The 19,806-nt window shown below is 37.5% G+C and overlaps 1 protein-coding gene across 1 annotated transcript in view; it reads right to left on the reverse strand.

Moving 5' to 3' along the window:
* The window catches only part of st18 (ST18 C2H2C-type zinc finger transcription factor), a 40,306-nt gene extending 27,306 nt beyond the window's left edge, over positions 1 to 13,000 (reverse strand). The window contains 2 exon segments of the mRNA XM_032530530.1: positions 11,707 to 11,881; positions 12,877 to 13,000. Coding sequence (XP_032386421.1) covers positions 11,707 to 11,881; positions 12,877 to 12,930 — 229 coding nt within the window. The 5' untranslated portion in view covers positions 12,931 to 13,000.
* Between the last annotated feature and the right edge of the window lie 6,806 nt (positions 13,001 to 19,806).

The following is a 19,806-nucleotide window of genomic DNA, read 5'->3' on the forward strand; positions in this document are numbered from 1 at the left end:
TTCACCCGAAACGCTAAGCTTTTTTTTTTTTTCTTTTCTTTTTTTGTGTCATTCACTTAACAACCAATCTCATTAGCTGCTGGGCTACAATAAGCAGAATTATTTTCTGTGTAAATACACCATGGTGACCCTCAAGGTAAGACCTCTGAAGGTCTTTATAATCACATAAAATATAGATTCAACCCTGATAAAAAAATCAATGGATAAGATCCCTAAAATTGAATTGAATAAAACAGTAATTTAGACTTATTTTAATTGAGAAATTAGTTATATTCTTAAGGGTCTGTAGTAAAGAGAGTGTAAATGTCTAATGATGTGACTGTAATTAATTAATATAGCATGGTGATGTATATATGTATACATGTAGACTTGATTATGATACTCTGAGCATATACAATATGTAATGGGTGATATAAGAAAGGATGATGGATGGATGCTCAGAACTGCTCTTACTCAGCTTTAAAAAAACAACAACTTAATGGATTTTGAGGGTAAATTATAGGATAGGCTTTCAAAATTGTTTACATATTAAGCTTTTTAACAAATCTCTTGCTGTAGTGTTTGTTGGTGCTGAACCATGAATTTGTGTAAAATGTAACTATTGTAAGTACTTGAAGTCATGACAGCTGTCTATAAGCATCAGGGACATGTCTATTGGCCAACTTGACCCTTGTTAGAAAACAAAACAAATACAAAAAGAGAATACTGCAGCCTGGGACTGCCGAGCCGGGTCACTGGAGATTTTCCAGACAAACGCCGCACAGGGGAGGGGAGAGGAGGAAGAATAAAAAGGACAGGCTCAGAATCTCATTTTAACAGACCGCACACAATCTGGGCTCCCACAGAACTATCTCTGCCTGACCGCTTTCTATTTATCCCTTATCAGTGTTTACCAACCGCTAGTTTTCTTTCATTCACACTGTGAGGCAGTTCTCTTACTATCAGTCAACAGCTGACACCGTGGAACAGCCTCAAAGGCAAGAGGAAGGGATCAAAACTAAACCAAAGCTGTTTAAACAATACAACAGAGGAAATAAATTCATAAATCCTAATTCTTCCCAACCCACAAGGGTATAAGCAGATCCTTTATAGTTAGGCCAACAAACAAAACCGCAGCCAATGAGGTACATTACAATCAAGGTAAATTCTGAAATATATTTTTAAAACAAGAAAGGCAGAATAAAATCCCATGTAAAATTAATTGGGAACATTTCATAGTCTTGCCCTGTCAAGCAAATATAACTATTCACTAAAAGGGTTTTTTGTGTTGGGATTTTATTATCTTTTTAAGAAAATCCCACCTGTTTTAACATGGTAAACATTTTTAGGCCATTTTGCTGTAAAGTAGAACCAAGCTAAAAAAAAGAAAAATAGGAATGTTATTCTACACTAACATTTTATTCAGATTTTCAAATGATTTATAAAATAATCATTAAATCCTTTTGGATCAGTCAATTTCTAAAAGAACAACCAGAAGAAGAAAAAACTACATTAGTTATTTCAGTGTAAGCCTATATCATGTAATGCATATCATGAGGGTTACTTTTGTCTAGAATTCTGTACACTTAATTATATATTATGCTATTTAATTTATTATAGGCTGAGGTTTAATTGATGCAATATTTATATGTTAAAGCCTTTTATTGCCATTGTAACAAATTCCTGAAATATATATGGATTATACATTTACAACAATTTTAAACAATATTAGAAGCTACCTGGAAAGACTAATTAACATATAACATGTTTCTAAGAACAAAAGTGAATACATTTGAAAGGTATGTATCACACTGTTGCTTTACATTTCTTTCCTAGTAGGACACACAAACAGCACTGTTTTTCTGGAATACTGTTCAAAAGTTAAGTAATTAATTACATTTATCCTTTCACCAGCTGCTCAACAGCAGATGGATCATTTCTGAGACCTTGTTGAATTAAATCCACATAATTCATTTCCCTGGATTAACTAACTGAAAGTTTGAGTGGTGCAAAAACAGGTACACAATATGTAACAGACTAATATACTGAAGCTTTTTCGTGCAATTTTGTCGTTTACATTGTGTGCAGCTGACGGCTATTGACTTTTCAAAATCAAAAGTCTGAATAACTTTTATATTTTTAGTTATTTGAAAGATTGATGTAAATAGACAGAAATATATTTTTCCATCACAGAAGTTTAGTTAGCTATGTGAATAAGTTTGTGAATCCAGTTTTGTTTAGCAGCAGGTACCATGGACAGTTCCTGGAGGTGAACAGAGGTTGCATTTGTGTTGTGTAGCAACTAACATCCCTGTGCTTTGAAGCAGAAGGTGGGGATCAGAAAGGAATAATGCCTCCTTACTTATCACTGCTTTACCACACTTCCTTGCTATAGTCTGGGCTGCTTTTCTAATCAATAGAGGTGTAACTTTATAAACCCGCTCACAAGTTCTGTCTTCACAGGTTATCATCTTTGAATAACTTGACCAAACTTTTCAAAGGATAATCGAAATGTGACACTGCTACACATTGCTGTGTTATTCAATGTCTTCTGTTGCTCTTTTTTGTGTGTTGAGATGTGAGTTGACTGAAATAAGCTGATGAAGTGATTAAATGAAGGCTAACAGGCAGAATGTTTTTTATTTTTTATTTTGCCACTACTGAAATTCTCCAAACCTAAAGATGATTTAACACCTCAATCACAGAGTATACTGTCTCTGAAAGACATGGCATTTAGAAGTGACTGGCAGATATAGCAGATGGTTACGGACCTATTCTCTCTCATAGACCCTAAAATGTTTATTTTCTATTGTTCAAAAGAATAAAGAACAACATCTAAAAAGACATTGAAGTTGTGATAACATCAGGACAAGTAGTTCAACCGAGGCCTAAAGTCTGGTCTAGCTTAAAAAAAATCCTACTGTTGTTTAACAATGATCAACTTAAAGTTGGTCGTAAAGCAGGTTCTGAGCCATTAGTGTTCCGCATGTTACTAGTAAATGATGAACTTTTCTAAACAGCATCTGTCCTCCTAAATCAATAGTTGCTCTGGAGATTGTTGAGTGTTTTGGCCCCTCTGAATTTATTAAGACTTACCAACATTTAACACAAAAGTTCACTTGTAGACTGTGTTGCTAGCACACTACATTTAGCTTTACCGGACCAGAACAGGATGCAATAAAATAATTCACTGACTGTTCAAATATGTTATTGGAACATAGAGTCAATGTTTAAGTACATTAGGCTCAGTGGTCTTGTACAGTATGTACAGCTGTCACTGTCAAAGCCACAGGCAACCTGACAATGCTTTGTCTCTGCATACAATACAAACATGTGCTCTTCTAAGACAAGCTTATACTCCACACAAATGCTATGAATTTAATCTAGATAGACGGTATCTCATGCTATCTGGATGATCAAAAATAGGTCATGCCTCTCAAAAAACAGTTTGAGCCATTTAATCTCCTGTGAAACTGTCTGAAACCTGGACAGAAGCTGCGCTCGCTTTTCAGCAAAGATTTTTAACATCACTGATTTGTATCAAGCAAACAAATGTTCATCACCAGTGCAATATTTTCTAAATACTCCCTGACACACTATAAAACAATTGCCAGCATAATACTATTTCCCATAATCTTGTGAAAATCCACAGAACACAAGTGTAGCAGCTGAGTGAATCTCAGTGTAAATCTAAGTAAGTTTCTAACACCCCTGTTTTCAGATGACAGCATCTAAGCTTGTCGTTCACAAATGCGATACAGAGTATCAGTGATGATAAATGCTGACCAAACCGACATTATGTATTAAATAAAAAGAACTTTGACACCAACCTAGTGCTGTGATCCAAAAAGTTTGATTTTCTCCCAGTCTCTTGATAGCTGAGCTGGTGCTGTGGCTTTGAAAGGTAGTCCCCAGGAATATGACATACTGTGCCTTTGACAGCCTCGAGATAAGCACCTGCGTTCGGGTCCCTTTTTACGTCACACCTCCCCATTCACAGCCCTTCAACATGATGCACATTTGCACATCAACAGCCACCAACCCCCCTCCTCGCTCTACTCCCACATCCGCAAAACACACAAACAGGCACACAAGAAGGCAGATGCGCGCACTAGCCTCTACTCATGCGCGCATACACTCGCACAGACGCCACAGATTTGTGTGCGCTTAGCGAAGATGCAACATACATGCAGGCAAACACAAATGTATACACACTCACAGGTGATTTATTTTCTTTTTTTAGCTCATTCTTCCAGTCTTATTGATATTTTTATTTATATACTGATCCTTATTCTTATATGTTTAAAAAAAAAAAAAAAAACTTTCTCTTGCTTTGTCATAAGACCAGGGCATATGCCCTCCCAAGCTCCTCATACATCACTCATCATGCAAATGAGAGGGAATGTCACTCCTCAGCAGCAGATGGCCAGGGATGATAACAATGGCTCAACAGACCAGTTTCAATGTCTGCGACTTTATCGCTACGGCAACAACAAAAATAGATGATATGAAATCCTTGTCTGTTAATTTGATTTCCCCCCTTTTTAATGTTTGTACCTGTCAGTCTGTTTCATTTCTCCTGGACCATTTGAATGTAAAAGCTTTGTCCAGGGTTTTCTGTGACAAGAAGTCTGGCTATCAGTAAAAGGCAGAGACCTGGAAATGATTTTTGGTGACTACGGAAGGCTGCCTAGCAGTTATTCAAGTAATTAGGTATAATTCCTCCCTGTAGGCCATGTTACACTCCTGAGTTAGCTCATGCGTTCGACAGGACTGGATAGAGACAGGGAAGAATAAAAGAAGAACGGGGCCCCGAGAAATCACAAATGCAGCTTTTCAAACACCCCCCAGCCAAAGTGATGTCACCCTGCGTCCTGCTGACTCCTGTTCATACAAGCCCCCATAGCAGAGAGTAAACAGTGGAAGCGTTTAGCAAACAGGGCCAGATTACAATGACAAAGGGAACCACACTTCTGGGTGGAGCCTGGGGCAAAGGAGGGCAAAAGAGGGGGGTGGGATAGTGTGGCTCAGGATTTAAAATAAGTGATACCCATAAGGGGGCCCACCCTTTAAGATCCAAGCATAGCCTTCCCCAGCTGATGGTAGGGGCCACCCAAACATGCTTATCTGTTGGTGACGTCCCCCCCGGTCCCGGGGGACAGACGTGTGAACACAATATGTAATAATACTATATTTTCTGTTCTTTTTTCTGTGATTTGTGCATTTGATTATGGCCAGGGACTTGAGGATGGAGAATATCATTACTTAAGGTTTGGCAGTTGATCATCACCTTGTTTAATGCCTCATTTAAAAGTCTAATTTCTAACTGTCTTCAAGAGCCAATTCATGGTACACTGTGAAAGAGACATACAAAGAGAGTCGACCTGCTGTGTTTTCCCCTCTTTTCACCATTTGTGCCTGATAATCGGACAAACATATGAAAGTAAAGAATCCTCTATCTAAGCATCTTATCAAATAACATGTTCTTTGTTTGCTGTTGCAGACAATCTCGCTGTGAGGACACAAGCTTGTTCTAGGGATGATTATTTCATGTCCTGAACTAGACATCAATATTGTTGGGAAAAAAAACACAAAAATCAGCTCATGTAAAGCAATCTTGACAAATTGTGAGACAGTAACATATTAAGGACTACACTGCATCACTATTACAAAATGTGACATTTTATTTTGGCCCTAACATCTGTTTGAATCTCACAAAAAATATAGAGAGAGAGAGACAGACAGAGAGAGAGAGAGAAAGAGAGAGAGAGACCTAATTTAGAGCAGGCATAGAACACAAACTAGTGTTTTGTCAAGCTATTTCGTCAACTGAAAATGTGGGCATAACTGGAGAGAGCTGATGGAGAAATGAAAGAGTGGGTTGGACAAAATTACATGTCAAACAAGGGTTCACATTTAAAAAGTCCTGCTCATATTTGTAGAAAGTGTTTGATTGCATTTAGAAAGGTATTACAATGGGTCACATCTGTGTCTAAAAGCTTTTTGCATTCTGCTGCAAATTATGTAAGCAACGTGAAGGGTCACATCACCCTGTTGTTTCGAGCACTATACCTTCCTCCTGTGAAACCTACACAAATATGTTTAACTGAATTCTTCTAATGCACTGCAGGATCAAAATGTCAGCAGTAAAACTTCAACAAACCCCCTCACTCAACACCCCGCCCCATAATTTTAACAAAGCAAAGCGACTAATTTCACATGGCAGCCCATACACCCAAACAACAATGCATATTCACACTGTGCCATTGAATATGATAGATGTGTAAAAATCTATATTAAACTGTGGTTAATTTCAGCTATAATGCTTTAAGCTTGGTCTAAAATGACACAAATGCTTCTTCTTGGTGGTACTGAACCCTCATTGTGCAACCACTTGATGCCGCTTGTTCATCACACAAAGTCACATAAAAGGACTGAATTAAAATTTAAAAAAATATTTGCATATGCAAATAGCAGCAACCAAACACAAGTACATGTTGTTGATATGGCTCCGGATGTATAACTATCTTTATGTTAATGTCAGTAGACAGGGAATATTCTTTTGAAAATATAGTACATTTTTCATGGGGATCATTATCTACACTGCATGTCACTGTGTCTCAGTTAAAAGAAATGATTAGATTACTTCCCAGCAATCCCCTCTGGGGTGATTTGCGTGCGACCATAGGCAACCTTAAAATATGTTTATTCAGTGTCCTTTGAAGACACTTCTATAACATTTCAAATGTTTTATGGACAAATATAGGAGGTCTTCTATCTATGCCTTGAACTAATGCCTTTTGGAACTAAATGGCTCTGTTATATTTGAATTTCTTGTCCAAGCTCACTAAATCTTCATCTCATGGGATGTACTTGGGTAGTCTTCAAAAACTAATAGAACAACTAAATGGTCAAAATACAGTTTTACTACATGTGACGGGTGACCAAACATGGATGTTTGTGTGTAAAAATCAAAATGAGACTGTATGTTGCGTGCACGGCAATAAATGCAATCCCTAAATCCACATGGTTCCAGAAAGATAGTTGATTTAAATGGTTGGCTTTCATAATTATACGTATAATTGCAGGTCTAAATCATTTACCGTAATGAAAAGCATTAGTAGCCCCCAACTGGTTCCCTACATTTACTGCCCTTAAATGAGAGCCTCTCATTGCAACAAACTGGCTAAAGATCAGTGACAAGTGACCAAACTTGAACTTTTGTGGTGTAAAAAACACAATTAAGGCTGTAGATTGTGTGCATGGAAAGACAAGTTTACTCCTAAAACCATGTAGATCCAGAGAAATGTAGATTATTATGCTCATAGTCCATAACTATTTGGGTACCTGTGTAGCTCACCTGGTAGAGCAGGTGCCATATATAGAGGTTTACTCCTTGTTGCTACGGTTGCAGGTTCAACTTTGCCCTGTGGCCCTTTGCTGCATGTCTTTCCCCCTTTCGTGTCTTCAGCTGTCCTATACAAATAAAGGCCTAAAATGCTCAAAAAATAATCTTTATTTTTTATATTACTGCATGTTTAAATGATCCAATAACAACTAAAAGCATCAGTCATTGGTGGTCACTGTTGGTTCCTTATATTTACTGACCTCATATGAGATCATCTGATTGCTTACATCTAAGAAATTAATGGCATGAATGGTTAGTTAATTTCTGGCTTTTGTAGTTCATAGGCCGTGGACTCATTGTGCTGTGTCATTGAGAGGTTAGGTCCAGATCTGTGCGTCTCTCGGGGTCCCTGCCCATCTTTTCTACTCAGGCGGGCAGACAATGAAGCAGACACGCCTACAAATGGCCAGATAAGAGCTTGGATGTTCAGCCAAAAACGAGCATCTAAACAATGGTAACAGGTGTGTATAATGTGTGCTTTGATAATGACCTTGGTGGCCATAATAGTATGTCTAGACACAACTAACAGGAGGCATTTCTGTCTGGTCTCAGAAGTCCCGTGGGTGCTCAATTGCAAGATCCTAAGGCACAGATATTAGTCATTAAAACTAAAATAAAATGGGTTAGATAATGTAGCAGACAGATTTGTTTTTTTTATTGTGACAATGAAAGCATGAGAAGCATCAGAAAAGTTAAGTCTTCTACTCAATAGAATTTCTTTTTTTCTTGTCTTTAAAATATTTGTAGGGTAGTTTGCATAATAACCAAAATCATCTTGAGTATTCAGAGATATGCACTTGAATAAATAGAAAAAAACTCCATTAATGTGGATGGCTTGCAATTTTTGATTGCACCAGACACAGGAAGCTTGCTGACATGAACTAAAATGCAAATGTCCTTTGAGCAAAACAAAGAAATTGATTATGAAGTTAGTTTCTTCAGCACAAGTAGCTGGCTTTGAGTGATTAATGGGGGTGGGTCATTGATTTCTTTTTGTTTGGATCTTGGTTAACTTTCTGGAGACACAATTATAATTTGTTTCTAAACAATAAATCCAATCTAGCTTGAGCAAATTAAATTTTCCCTATGGCCTCTTCTGCGTCATTTTACATCTAAAATGGATTGTTATTAAAGGCACTGCATGTAAATGTCTGTTTTTTTGCTCATATTTGTTACATTTCTGATTAGATATTGTTTTTCTGAGTATATTACAAGGTGAGCAACTCCTAAGACTTATAAAGAGCTGTTTACAGAGATCTGTTTGACTTGTCAGCCATGGTGCCAGGGGTTAATTTTAATTTCTCACGTCATTAGCTGTATGTCATAAACGTTAACATTTCTGATGAGCCATCTATCTACCGTATTTGAGAAATACTGTCTACATTGTCTGAAACATGCCAAAATATTGTGTATTTGTTGAATGAGCACATATTGTCTATCTTTACACTAACTCTGCAAAAGGTTGGTAAAATGTTTTTGAGTGATCGGCATAATGTACTTTATATTTTTGCATATTTGCAAGTCAAATTGCAGTGTTACAGACTACTTTATTAAAAGGCTTTTGCCATATTCTTCAGCTTTGCAACTTTGGAAACTTCCACAGATCCAGACATTTATACTTCCTGATTTCTCGCATCATCTCTCCAAGATAGTGATAATACGATTTCTGTGTTTTTCGCTGTTGAGAAACAAACTGGATTATGAACAGATCACTACATAAACAGCTTTCTAAAAGGAGGCAGCTATTTTAAAAAAGGCTGAAGAAATGCAAAGAGGGATTTAAATTTTAATTTGAATTTATTCCAGCAAGTGAAAGGTTCTTTTGAGAGGGGATTTCAGCAAAGATGATGGTATTTAAAAGTGATAAACAAGCATCTAAACCTCCAGTGGAAAACAGTCATTTTGCTCCTTTCTAGTGTAAGGGAGGAATTGGGCTTGCTATGGTCACATCTAAAAAATAAGAATAAGTAATAGTAGTAATTAAAATGTTAATAAGCGATATCCATGGAGATATTTCAACTGATTTCTGTCATAAATTGTGTAATTAACATTTTATCTTGACACACCTTGTGACTCTGGATGTATAGCTATATGTCCTCAGGTGCAAATTCCTGTTCTCTGTGTACTTGGCATAGCGTACTTCATACTGTATATGGATGCTTAAAAAAATCTTTCACACTTATCACATGCAATTTAAATCCTGTGCCGCAACACTGGAGAGGAACATCAGGCTAAGTTCAAAATGAAATGCCTTACAAATCAGGACTTGTGTTAATTAAGGATTGCTGTTGTGCAGTTTGAAACAATATCTGGAAAATCTAGTGAATTTAGTGAATAGTCGAATGTCAAATTTATGTGACAAAGGATGACTAACCAAAGCTGTCATCTATTGCATTCATAATATATGGATTATAATGATGTGACTGGATTTCAAATGTTTCTACTCCCTTTTGGATGACCACTAAACTTAAGCAGAGAAACCTATGCCACACAAGAAAGACAAAGAGTTACATCATTTTGTTGAACAGTTAATCCGATCACGGACAGTGTTTGTGCATTTGCTATCTTCGGAAAATGCCAGCAAAGGCGCTAAGTAAACCTATTTTACAAGACTCCCTCACAAGGATACAGTGCCAGTATCGGGATACAATTTCACACAGCGGCATGGCTCAGTCACATAACCTAAGCAGGCTTAGGAAAATGGAACACTACAAAGTATTCCACTTTCTTCCTGTATGTCTGTTGCGGCAAATAAAATGCTTGGATGACTGATGTGAGTTTGAGCATGAAAGCCAAAGTGAACTAATGGCTGAATAGCATGTAGATACTGTTGTTAATGCTCCGAGTTGTTTAAAATGGTAGATTATGGACGTGTGCACCTGGCATTCTGCGGGCTAGCCTGGCAACACTTCTCCCTTGTAATTATAATGAACAAACAGTAATTCAGGGTTGAGGCTGAAAAACGAATGATGTCCTCTGAGACAGCTTGTTTTAATGGTTATGCAGAAGAGTTCCTAGAAGTACAGATGGCAGATGCAATGCCTTTTAAGCTATTTACAGATCGTGCACTTCAAGGTATGTAAAGACCCATAGTGTGAGGCCATATTGCTCTTTTGCGCTCCTGGATTATACATTAGGCTGGTTCAACTAATGAAAGATATATTTAAGAGCATCTTTACTGTAATATTGAATGCTTATTATACTTATAATTTAGATACCATTGCAATTGCACCATAAAAACTACACGGCCTGTTTTATACCCCACTGTTATACTATGTGTCCACATAGGGGTGCATTTGCTCAGGACTTGGGCCTTCATGTAGTCTTTTATTGCAGATTGTCAGAAGCCATATTTCAGGTTTTTGGAAGGATAACAAATCTATAACATACTGTAGTCCACATTATATACTATATGAAACATAATGGGCTGCAAATAAGATAATAGCCAAATGCTACATGGACTAAATCTATCGTAAAGAGTAGGTAGCTTACAGTACAAAGCATATTGTCTTTTTACATATACAGGCCTATTTCCACATAAACACTGAATCACTTCCTCCAGAAATCTATAGTGATGTCAATGTATATATGCTTTTAATGCATAAAAAACAAAACAACTACACAACCATGTCTCAGAATCATAATGTTAACACAAATAATGACAAGCTCTCTGTCATATTTGTAAAGCCAAATGTTTACCTGTTTGTACAGTGTAAAATCTTTCTTTACTTACAGCACAGTTAATATATCTCTATCCCTGGCACAGTTCCAAGCCTATATGAAAGAGCATGGCGCCGAATAAGCCCACTATTGTGATACAAGAGCAGGTATTGAAACAACAAAAATGTTAACTCCAAGAAAAAGTTTTGCCGCATTAAAGTCACATAGGAGCCACATTAGCATGTGAAAAGAATAAACCGAGGCATTCTCAGTTACACACTCCACCTGGCTGCTAACCAACGTCCTTGTCAGAAGTCCACCCACCGCACTGGCTAACACTGAAAGACCTCCTGGGGACCGCAGTGACCATTTACTCGGTTCTCTCTTTTTCCCATGCACCTGTGACTGTTTTTGTGTTTGCTATTTTTTGCTTTGTCTTTTTCTGGCAACACTGTATCATCGGAGACACACTTTGCCTCAAAAGGAATTCTCCTGCCCAACAATGTGGTTTGTTTGTTCACCGGATATGGCAGGCCAGAGAGTCAAATGAAGAAAAAAAAAAAATCACCACAGTAATAATTAAAATTGCCACAAGAAAAATAAGCTGTGAGACACAGCAGTGTGAATGGACTTGAAATAAGAAAATAAGGTACTTTTACCAACTGGTTTCTTGCCGAGTTGGGGGGCTTCACAGGTGCAGTTGGAAAGGCTCGTCTCCTTACTCTCCTCGGACGGCTCATCCGGCTTCTCCATGGTCCTGGACCTTAGAGAGCTGCTTTTCCATTTTCCAAAGGACTTTGCCACAATCGCTTTGTCCGCTCCTTTCATTGTTTTCTGTAAAACACATTTACAGCATGACTTCCCAGGTTTATCCCTCTTGTGAGCCATCTGCCCCCTTTTTTGGCTCTCAATAAACCTGGGCTCATCTTTCCCAAACCCAAAGTAAGAGAGAATTAGGGCATTGTGTGCATATGCATTCTCTTAAGCATTCCAGAAAATTTCCTGATTGCCCTGGCATCTTTTTTAGAGAGCGTTTGGACATTGTTTTCCTCCTGACATTTTGCAATCCTGTGTGGAGAGAGTGGTACTGATTGAAACAGTATAAAACAATACTTTGCAAAGTACCCACACAGTAAACAGAAGAAACTGAAAAAAACATTTTTTCACGTTTAATCCAACTTAAAGGAAATAAAAATAGCACATTATGCCCTAATTGAGTGCTGTACAGTCCGCAAATACTATTACAAGGCCGATCAGGATTAGCAGTGGAACATACCTAGTTATCTATTTCTGAGTGCCAAGACTGCTAGCAGTGGGCAACTAAATTTCAAAAGCTGGCAAATCCAGTTGTCTCCTAAATACAGAAAGTACTTAAATCCGGAGCTAACAGAAGAAAAAGACGGATAAAGGGTGCTCTGCATATCACCGAAAAGCTTGTGCACTTTTCAGAATCACTGGCTAGGTTAAACAAATATGCTAAGTAGAGATCAAAACAATCCTTTGATCTGCAGCCTAGTTTCCAGAGGAATGGCTTGGCTGTTGTTGTAAATAACTTGTATAAATCTATATACCATTTGCCTTTAGGTAATATCAAAAGTGCCAGGGATTCACAGGCAAATACCTTGTGGTTAGGAAATAGATCAGATAAAAGCATATAAATATTTTAGCAATACTGCACTCTGTCATTTTGTTTACTGTATTTGAGTTGTTAACCCCATATGGTAATTTTACTAGTTCAGTTTTACAGTATAAACATGAATCAGTAATATTTGATAGAAAAAATACATTCTACCACTTTCTGTTTTGTAGTTGTAGAAAAATGTTCCTACCTCCAGCATGCCATTCAGGTCAAACACAGTGTAAAACATTGTGGTAAACTTCATACAAAAGAGGCTTGAAGAATCAGAATGCAGAAGCTTTGCAACTTGCTGACTAACTTTGCCCTCTGTTTTGATCGAGCACACAAAGAAAAACGCTGTCCATTCAAAACAGACAGCATAACTCTTTTCAGAGAGGGGGGACCGTGAACAAACGAGGCCATGTCCTGAGCTGCAGTCAGTTTCCCGTCAGGCCTGCACGGTGAGGGCCACAGGGACTGGGACTGGCTGACACCACACTCACGAGCAACAGAACAACTTTTGTGTACACTATCCTTCTCTGGAGCTATTTTTTTCTTCTCTCTACCCAAATTGGACGAGTCCGCTTTTTGGTTTGCAGCTCGCTTTACTTCAAGCCCTTTGGTCGTACTTCATAAACACGTTGGCAAATTTACCAAACTAATTTAATGGAAACACAATACTCTTTTAACAGGGGTATTATCATTATCAAAATGATAAAACATAGCACATAATAAACATTCAAATGAGTCACTTGCATTGTGAAGATTTTGAAAGAACATTCAACTTGTTATTCCAGTAAAGGCCCACATATGACAAAGTAAAGACACTTAAATATCCAAATGTAACTTTAGCAAAAAGTAAATGTCATTAAAGCTTATTTGAATTTGACGCTGTGCTCACTAACAGAAATCTGAATGGTAACTAGCTCACACAGGCTTACAAAATAGCTAACTTACTTTCTAGCTGGCTTAACAAACTATACTAGCTTACAAACTAACTTAATTAAACTTAAACTGAGCTCAAACCATACCAAACTGGTTAAATAAAGCCTCAGACAGGAAAAGTGCCAATTAAACCATGTATCATGGATTAAACCACCAGATACCTTTTACCATCAGGCAAGCCGACAATGTTAAAAAAAATTGAAATGCCTTGCTAACTGGTTGTTCAAGTATATAAGGAACTTTACGAAAGTGAGAATGCCATCATGGTCATTAAGAAATACACATCCCGGGGCCGGGGTACCTCAGTTGGTAGAGCGGGCACCCATATAAAGAGGTTTACTCCTCGACGCAGCGAGCCACGGGGTTGACTCCGACCTGCTGTCCTTTGCTCCATGTCACCCCCCTCCCCTTTCATGTTTTCAGCGTTCTGTCTAAAGACCTAAAATGTCAAAAAAATTATCTGTAAAATAAATACAAAATACACATACCAAGGGGTCTCCTTTATTTGCTGTGTTGTTGCAAACTGGCTATAGCTACTAGCAAACAAAGCAGAAAATCAAGGATGGAGATGCTTTAACTGACCTAGACTAAACTTCATGTGGTCCCTTACGGTTGTTCAAATATCTAAATTCTTAATAAAAACATTTTATTTATTTATTTTTTATCAAGAATGCCATTATGTCGAAGGGTTTCCCAATTATGTAGCCTACCTATTTGCTGTAGCATTGTGACTCTTGTGAACTTGTGTTACTCAGCCTGGGGTTGTAATCATTTACAAGATACATTTTTGTTGGAAAACACTACCTAAATATCAGTCATTCAAACGCCACATTCACAGCATGTTTGATGAGGAATTAAACAGTTTTAAACAGTCAAGCTTTCTTGTTCATGCATTTGAGGTCCTATCTTACTGTGAATGCTATGAATATGCTATATGTGAATGTAAATTTATTGTGTGAGTGTTTAATGTGTTAACCAGTTTTGGCCAGGTCTTTCTTGTAAAAGAGATAATGCATCTGAACAGTATTGTTTCTTTAATTGTTGCACAGAAGATTAAGGGAAAAGTAGTTTGAGAATTTCAGTTCAATTTCATAATTTCATTATTACAGACCATTTTACCTGGTGAGTGTTTTAAATCCTGAAAAACTCATCTTAGGTGTTCGAAGGATATCATGGGAGCTTCATCTAGCTTCTCTAGAGTCCTGGAAAGCCATTTTGAGAGAGAACAGAATGTACCATATTCTTGACCCGTCTGCCTCAGATGCTTGCTGTATATGGAACTGAATACTGGACGTGAATTGTATCATTCTCTGTGTCAACTTGTTAGATGGCAGTTGCTGTAGTGGAGTGGTGAGAGCAGCACATATGCATTATAGGAGAAAATTGTGAAATGACAGATTCCGGGTGTGATACTGAGGGAATGACTAACTAATAGGAGGGGTGCTCCAGGCTGTTAGCTTTGAAAAGCAGTTTGCACATTACTTTATCTTGTCAATCAGATTCCTGGAATGGAAGAGGTGACTGATAACTTGAATTAATTATTTTCTTATTGCATGCATGTGTTAATTCATGTTAATTTATGTCCCTTACAGGCCCAAGCCAGAATATCCAGAGTAAAGCGCCACCTCTGGCACCCAGATCACCACACCACTCTCTTTGCATATATTTATATCAAATGAAAGACTTTTTTTTTTTAATCCTGTTGGAACAAGGACTGACTGCCAAATTTGATTTTTAAATGTACTTTTAAGCTGTTCATGGTTTACGTTTGCATTTCTTCTTAACAAGTGAACAACATGGAGCAGCATTAATGGCTATGATGGGATTAGAAAGTTAGAGATAATTTTTTATAAGTAAATCCTAGCCCTTGAAACATACCTGCTTTCTTACAACAGCTAAATAATTTAGCACGGGGTCAGCACTCACATTGCATACCTATACATTTTCTAATTCTGTATGTAGTTTTTTATTTTATAATACGTAGTCCATTGCCCAAAGCGAGGTTTACAATCATTAATATATCGCTTTTTTATGGTATTTGATCAAAGACAAGAGCAGTTCTTTAGAATGCACAGAGCATACTTTAAACAATTGCATTTCAATAAACATGTTTAAACATTTTGACAAATTTAACTTCCCCTGAACACAGAGGATAAGAGGAAAAACATTTCTCTGATGAGAACAGAAACAGCAAGAAGTTCTAACAAGGAAAAGCCTGCCAGGTGGCGAACTGGCTGCACCAACAGAACGCACAATCTGTCTGCTTCTCCTTCCAAACCATTGACAGCTGCCATCACCAGCCTTGCACACTCGCACTCAGTGGCTCCTCAGCTCCCTGCCCATCCCTCTTTAGTGTTTCCTGCTAACCTCAGAGACAGGGTCACCTGGCCCCCTAGTTGCCCGTCTGTGGGGCCCTGCTGGCCCCCTGGAGACCTGCCTGCATGGGGATGCATGGCTAACAGAGGTCTAGCAAATTCTCTTTAATATGCAAACCAAGGGGCTATTCCTTTGACCTGAGACCATAGCTTTTCTAACAGTGGAATCCAAAAATATTCGAGTGATGTACAATGATGAGATTTGATGAGCAGTTTTTGATCTTCTGGTTATTTGATATTGAATATTATCAGAGACAAACAGCTCCATAATCAGGTATTTTCCTCAACCAGCCAGTTTAATTAAAATAATATGAGGCATTATTGAATCAGACTATATTCTCCTCGACCTATTTGATAATCTACAGTTTAAACATTTTTGTAAAATTGGAACAGCATTTTTCCACTGAGTAAAACCTAAGCACACAGATGCACAGAGGCTAAACTGAAGAGTGTTTCACAAAGCTAGCGTTGCAACTGGGCTAAAAATAAAACCTGGCAAAGTTATTCTGATCCCTTATTGGTCCCATAGTTTGATTTCACATTTAGCATTTGCATTCCCCTCCGCATAAACATTTCATTCTTCCCCTCCTGCAGTACAATGAGACTTGAGTGACTTTGGCAGCAGATTTTGGATCGGTGCTCCTGAATCCACCAGTGTATGTTATCAGCAGGTAAACAAGCTTTCGAACAAAGCCATAATGGAACTGCAAGCGGCATAAAGAGGCTCATCTCAAAAGCTATACAACCCATCAAAGCTGGTGTCATTTCCTCAACACTGCTCTGCAGCTGGAAAATGCATGGCTGTTAGTTACAGTTTAAATCGCCTGTCTATTTTCAGACACTTCAGAACTATTTGTATTGATTATTTACTTGTCATTAAGCAGCCAGATTACCAAAATAAGACAACAGATTCGAATGTTTACTGGATTCTTTTTCCGTTTTGTTCTGTGGTAGGAAATCAAAAACTGTGTCATGCACTAAATTAATGGGATTTGCACTATAGGGTATTTGAATAATTATTTTCTACAGAAAATGAAATAGTTCTATCTATATTTAGAAGGATTACTGATGGAATTGAACTTAATGTGAAAATAATTTCCCCTTTTTAAATACGTAGTTTAGTTATATCCTACACGTCCTGCTCACCAGATGCAATCTTGTTAACCACATGCCTGGATGCTTGTCACCAAACTTTCCACATATTTGCCTTTTGGGTAGAGCTCAGATGCACAACAAAACCTACGCACTCTCCTCCCAGTGAGTGGAGAAGCCTCAAAGCTTTCCTTTCATATGCTGCATTATCTCTTTGGCGGTAATTATCCATAAAACTATGCCATGAGATGATGATGATTTCCAATATGAACCCAATAAATGTGTTTAAAATTTGAATTATCATATTTATGTGGATATGTGTTACTAATAGTGATTATGTTCATCATGTGGGTAGAAAATCAACCATCCTTATATTGCGCATTCTCACATATTTCTCAGACATTTCATCACACATTTAATCTGCCCCTGTCTAAGATTTTCTACTGAACCTGTAGTCAAGGCAGAGAAGGGACAATAACGGATGAGATTATGAAGCATGTCTGTTAAAGCATGTCTGTTTGATCATCATTCTGTTTAGGTGAAGTTCTCTTCTTGGTCTCTTCAGTCCCTGACAGCAGATATATAACCTAATCTCTTTCCCTAACCCTTTTCTTAGGCATGAATAGGGTGGAAATGTGATGGCATTAAGTCGATTTACTCCTTGGTTTGCAGTTTCAGCCTTAATGCCTCTTGGCTCTTCTGCAACACACTCGTTCCATTTTAGATTTCAAAAATATAAATGTTATGTTAAGGCTTTCGTATTTATTTTCATTTATCCATCATTTGAAGTTCATGCATATATTTACTCTACAAATAATGCTTGTTTATTTGCAGCGGCGTCTATCTCGTATAGTGTCAGAGATATTGGAAAATCAAATACAACTTGTGTATTATCTTCATATACAGAGAATATCTGTAACAAAGGGCAAGATCTGAGACTGTGTGACATTCTTTTGTGAGTTGTCTCTGACATCGTTTTGATTTTCACATTTACTCATCTAAACCTTAATTTAGTGCCTCCAGCATGTGTTGACATGCAAAGAAAAGCCATTATAATGTGTCTTTGGATTTCAGCTGATGGCATTTGAAAGCTGCATTAGTATATCTCTCCTTATACAATTATTGGAGAACATTTTTTGATGAATTCCTGCTTTTGTACACAAAAAAAGTTCAGGTTACCCTTTGAACTTTTTGTATGATAGTGTTAAAAGAGATTCATTTGAATTAACTTGTGTAAGAATAAATATTGTTAGTAAAGCCAGTATGAAGTGTTAGATGTTAGACTTTAGTTTTTTTTTCTTCTAATAAAAAAGTTTCAGGATTCAACAGGCAGTGACATCCCTTCACTATTACGTAAAAACTGTTTGTGCACAATAAACGTCTTACAGTCTTACAGTTCTCTGTACTATTAACTATATGTGAGATGTGCATATATACATATTGTGTATAATTTACTATTGTCAGGTTTTGCTGTTGGTACACCTTAACTCAGTACACCTTAATATTGTCCCTGAGAAAATGTTTTTATCGAAATGCTTCTTTAAATTTAATTTGGGTAATATGTTTACATACGTGTCTATAGGTTATATGTGATATATCCTACACATAAGGTATATGTATGCATGTCATACATATGTAACACGTGTTTCTGACCTTTTATGGCTTCCTATTTTCAGTCTGTATATGTATTTTTTCATATTTCCTTGAAAAGCAATATATGATCTCTAGTTCTGTGCACAAGTGCTACATATTTATTATAAAACAATGAACAGAGAATTGTAACATTTTTGTTTTTAGGTATCCGGTTTAATTAAATCATAAATTCCTGTTAAAATTTTACTAAACAAAAACAGAGATGCACAGCTCATTGTAAATGGCCATGAATACAGCTTCCCAACAGTACAGTACTGAAGATAAGTAGTCAAGAAGTTTGACAGCAAGTCAAAGGCAGTTTTAATGGAGGAACTAGCTAGAGACTACACATGGCAATGTTAAATCCCATTCAGCCTGATGAGTGACTCCCAGCAGCACTGAGCTCAGTGGGGGGTTGTAAACATTTACACTAAGAGCCTGTCCAGTGCACATGGTTGGTGCTTGCCAGCCACCTCGGTATCGAATGTTGTGTTGCATATTTTGTCATTCAGGCCTGTCCCGAAATTGTAGGAATCACACCATCAATTTATGAAGGAGCCATCCAAATGTGACAACAGGCTTATGCTAAATGGAGAAAATAGAGCTAAACATTGTTAAAACACCCCTAGACCCACATGGTAGAGAGTGCTCGGCAGAGAGCTGCTATGCTCCCCGCTGTGAACTGGGAAAGTGATGTTGGTGGGCTTCCTTCTCCATGAGGGCCGCATCGTTCTTGGGCCCCGATTTGAAGCCTTTTTGAAGTCTGTTTCCTGCAGCAGCGTGCCAACATTAATGTTTCCACAAAAGCAAAAATGCTAAATCAAATGAATTCACTACACTGTGCTATTCCACATTGACTCCTGAATCCCTAATACTTTTTTTAAAGCATTATTAAAAAGCTATTTATCATATACATCCTAAAAGTCACTGTGTATGTTTTGGTATTTTATTTCATAATAAGCTCTAATAAAATGGTTTCTCATTAATACAGAAATTGCAGCAGGCGAGTAGTGTGTGGTAAATTTGTTTTTGTCCATGAACTGAGAAAACCTTTCACCCCCTAATAATTAGGGTGATAAGATAGATAAGAGTGAAAG

This window comes from Etheostoma spectabile, chromosome 12 (genome assembly GCF_008692095.1).
Source record: "Etheostoma spectabile isolate EspeVRDwgs_2016 chromosome 12, UIUC_Espe_1.0, whole genome shotgun sequence".
NCBI lineage: Eukaryota > Metazoa > Chordata > Actinopteri > Perciformes > Percidae > Etheostoma > Etheostoma spectabile.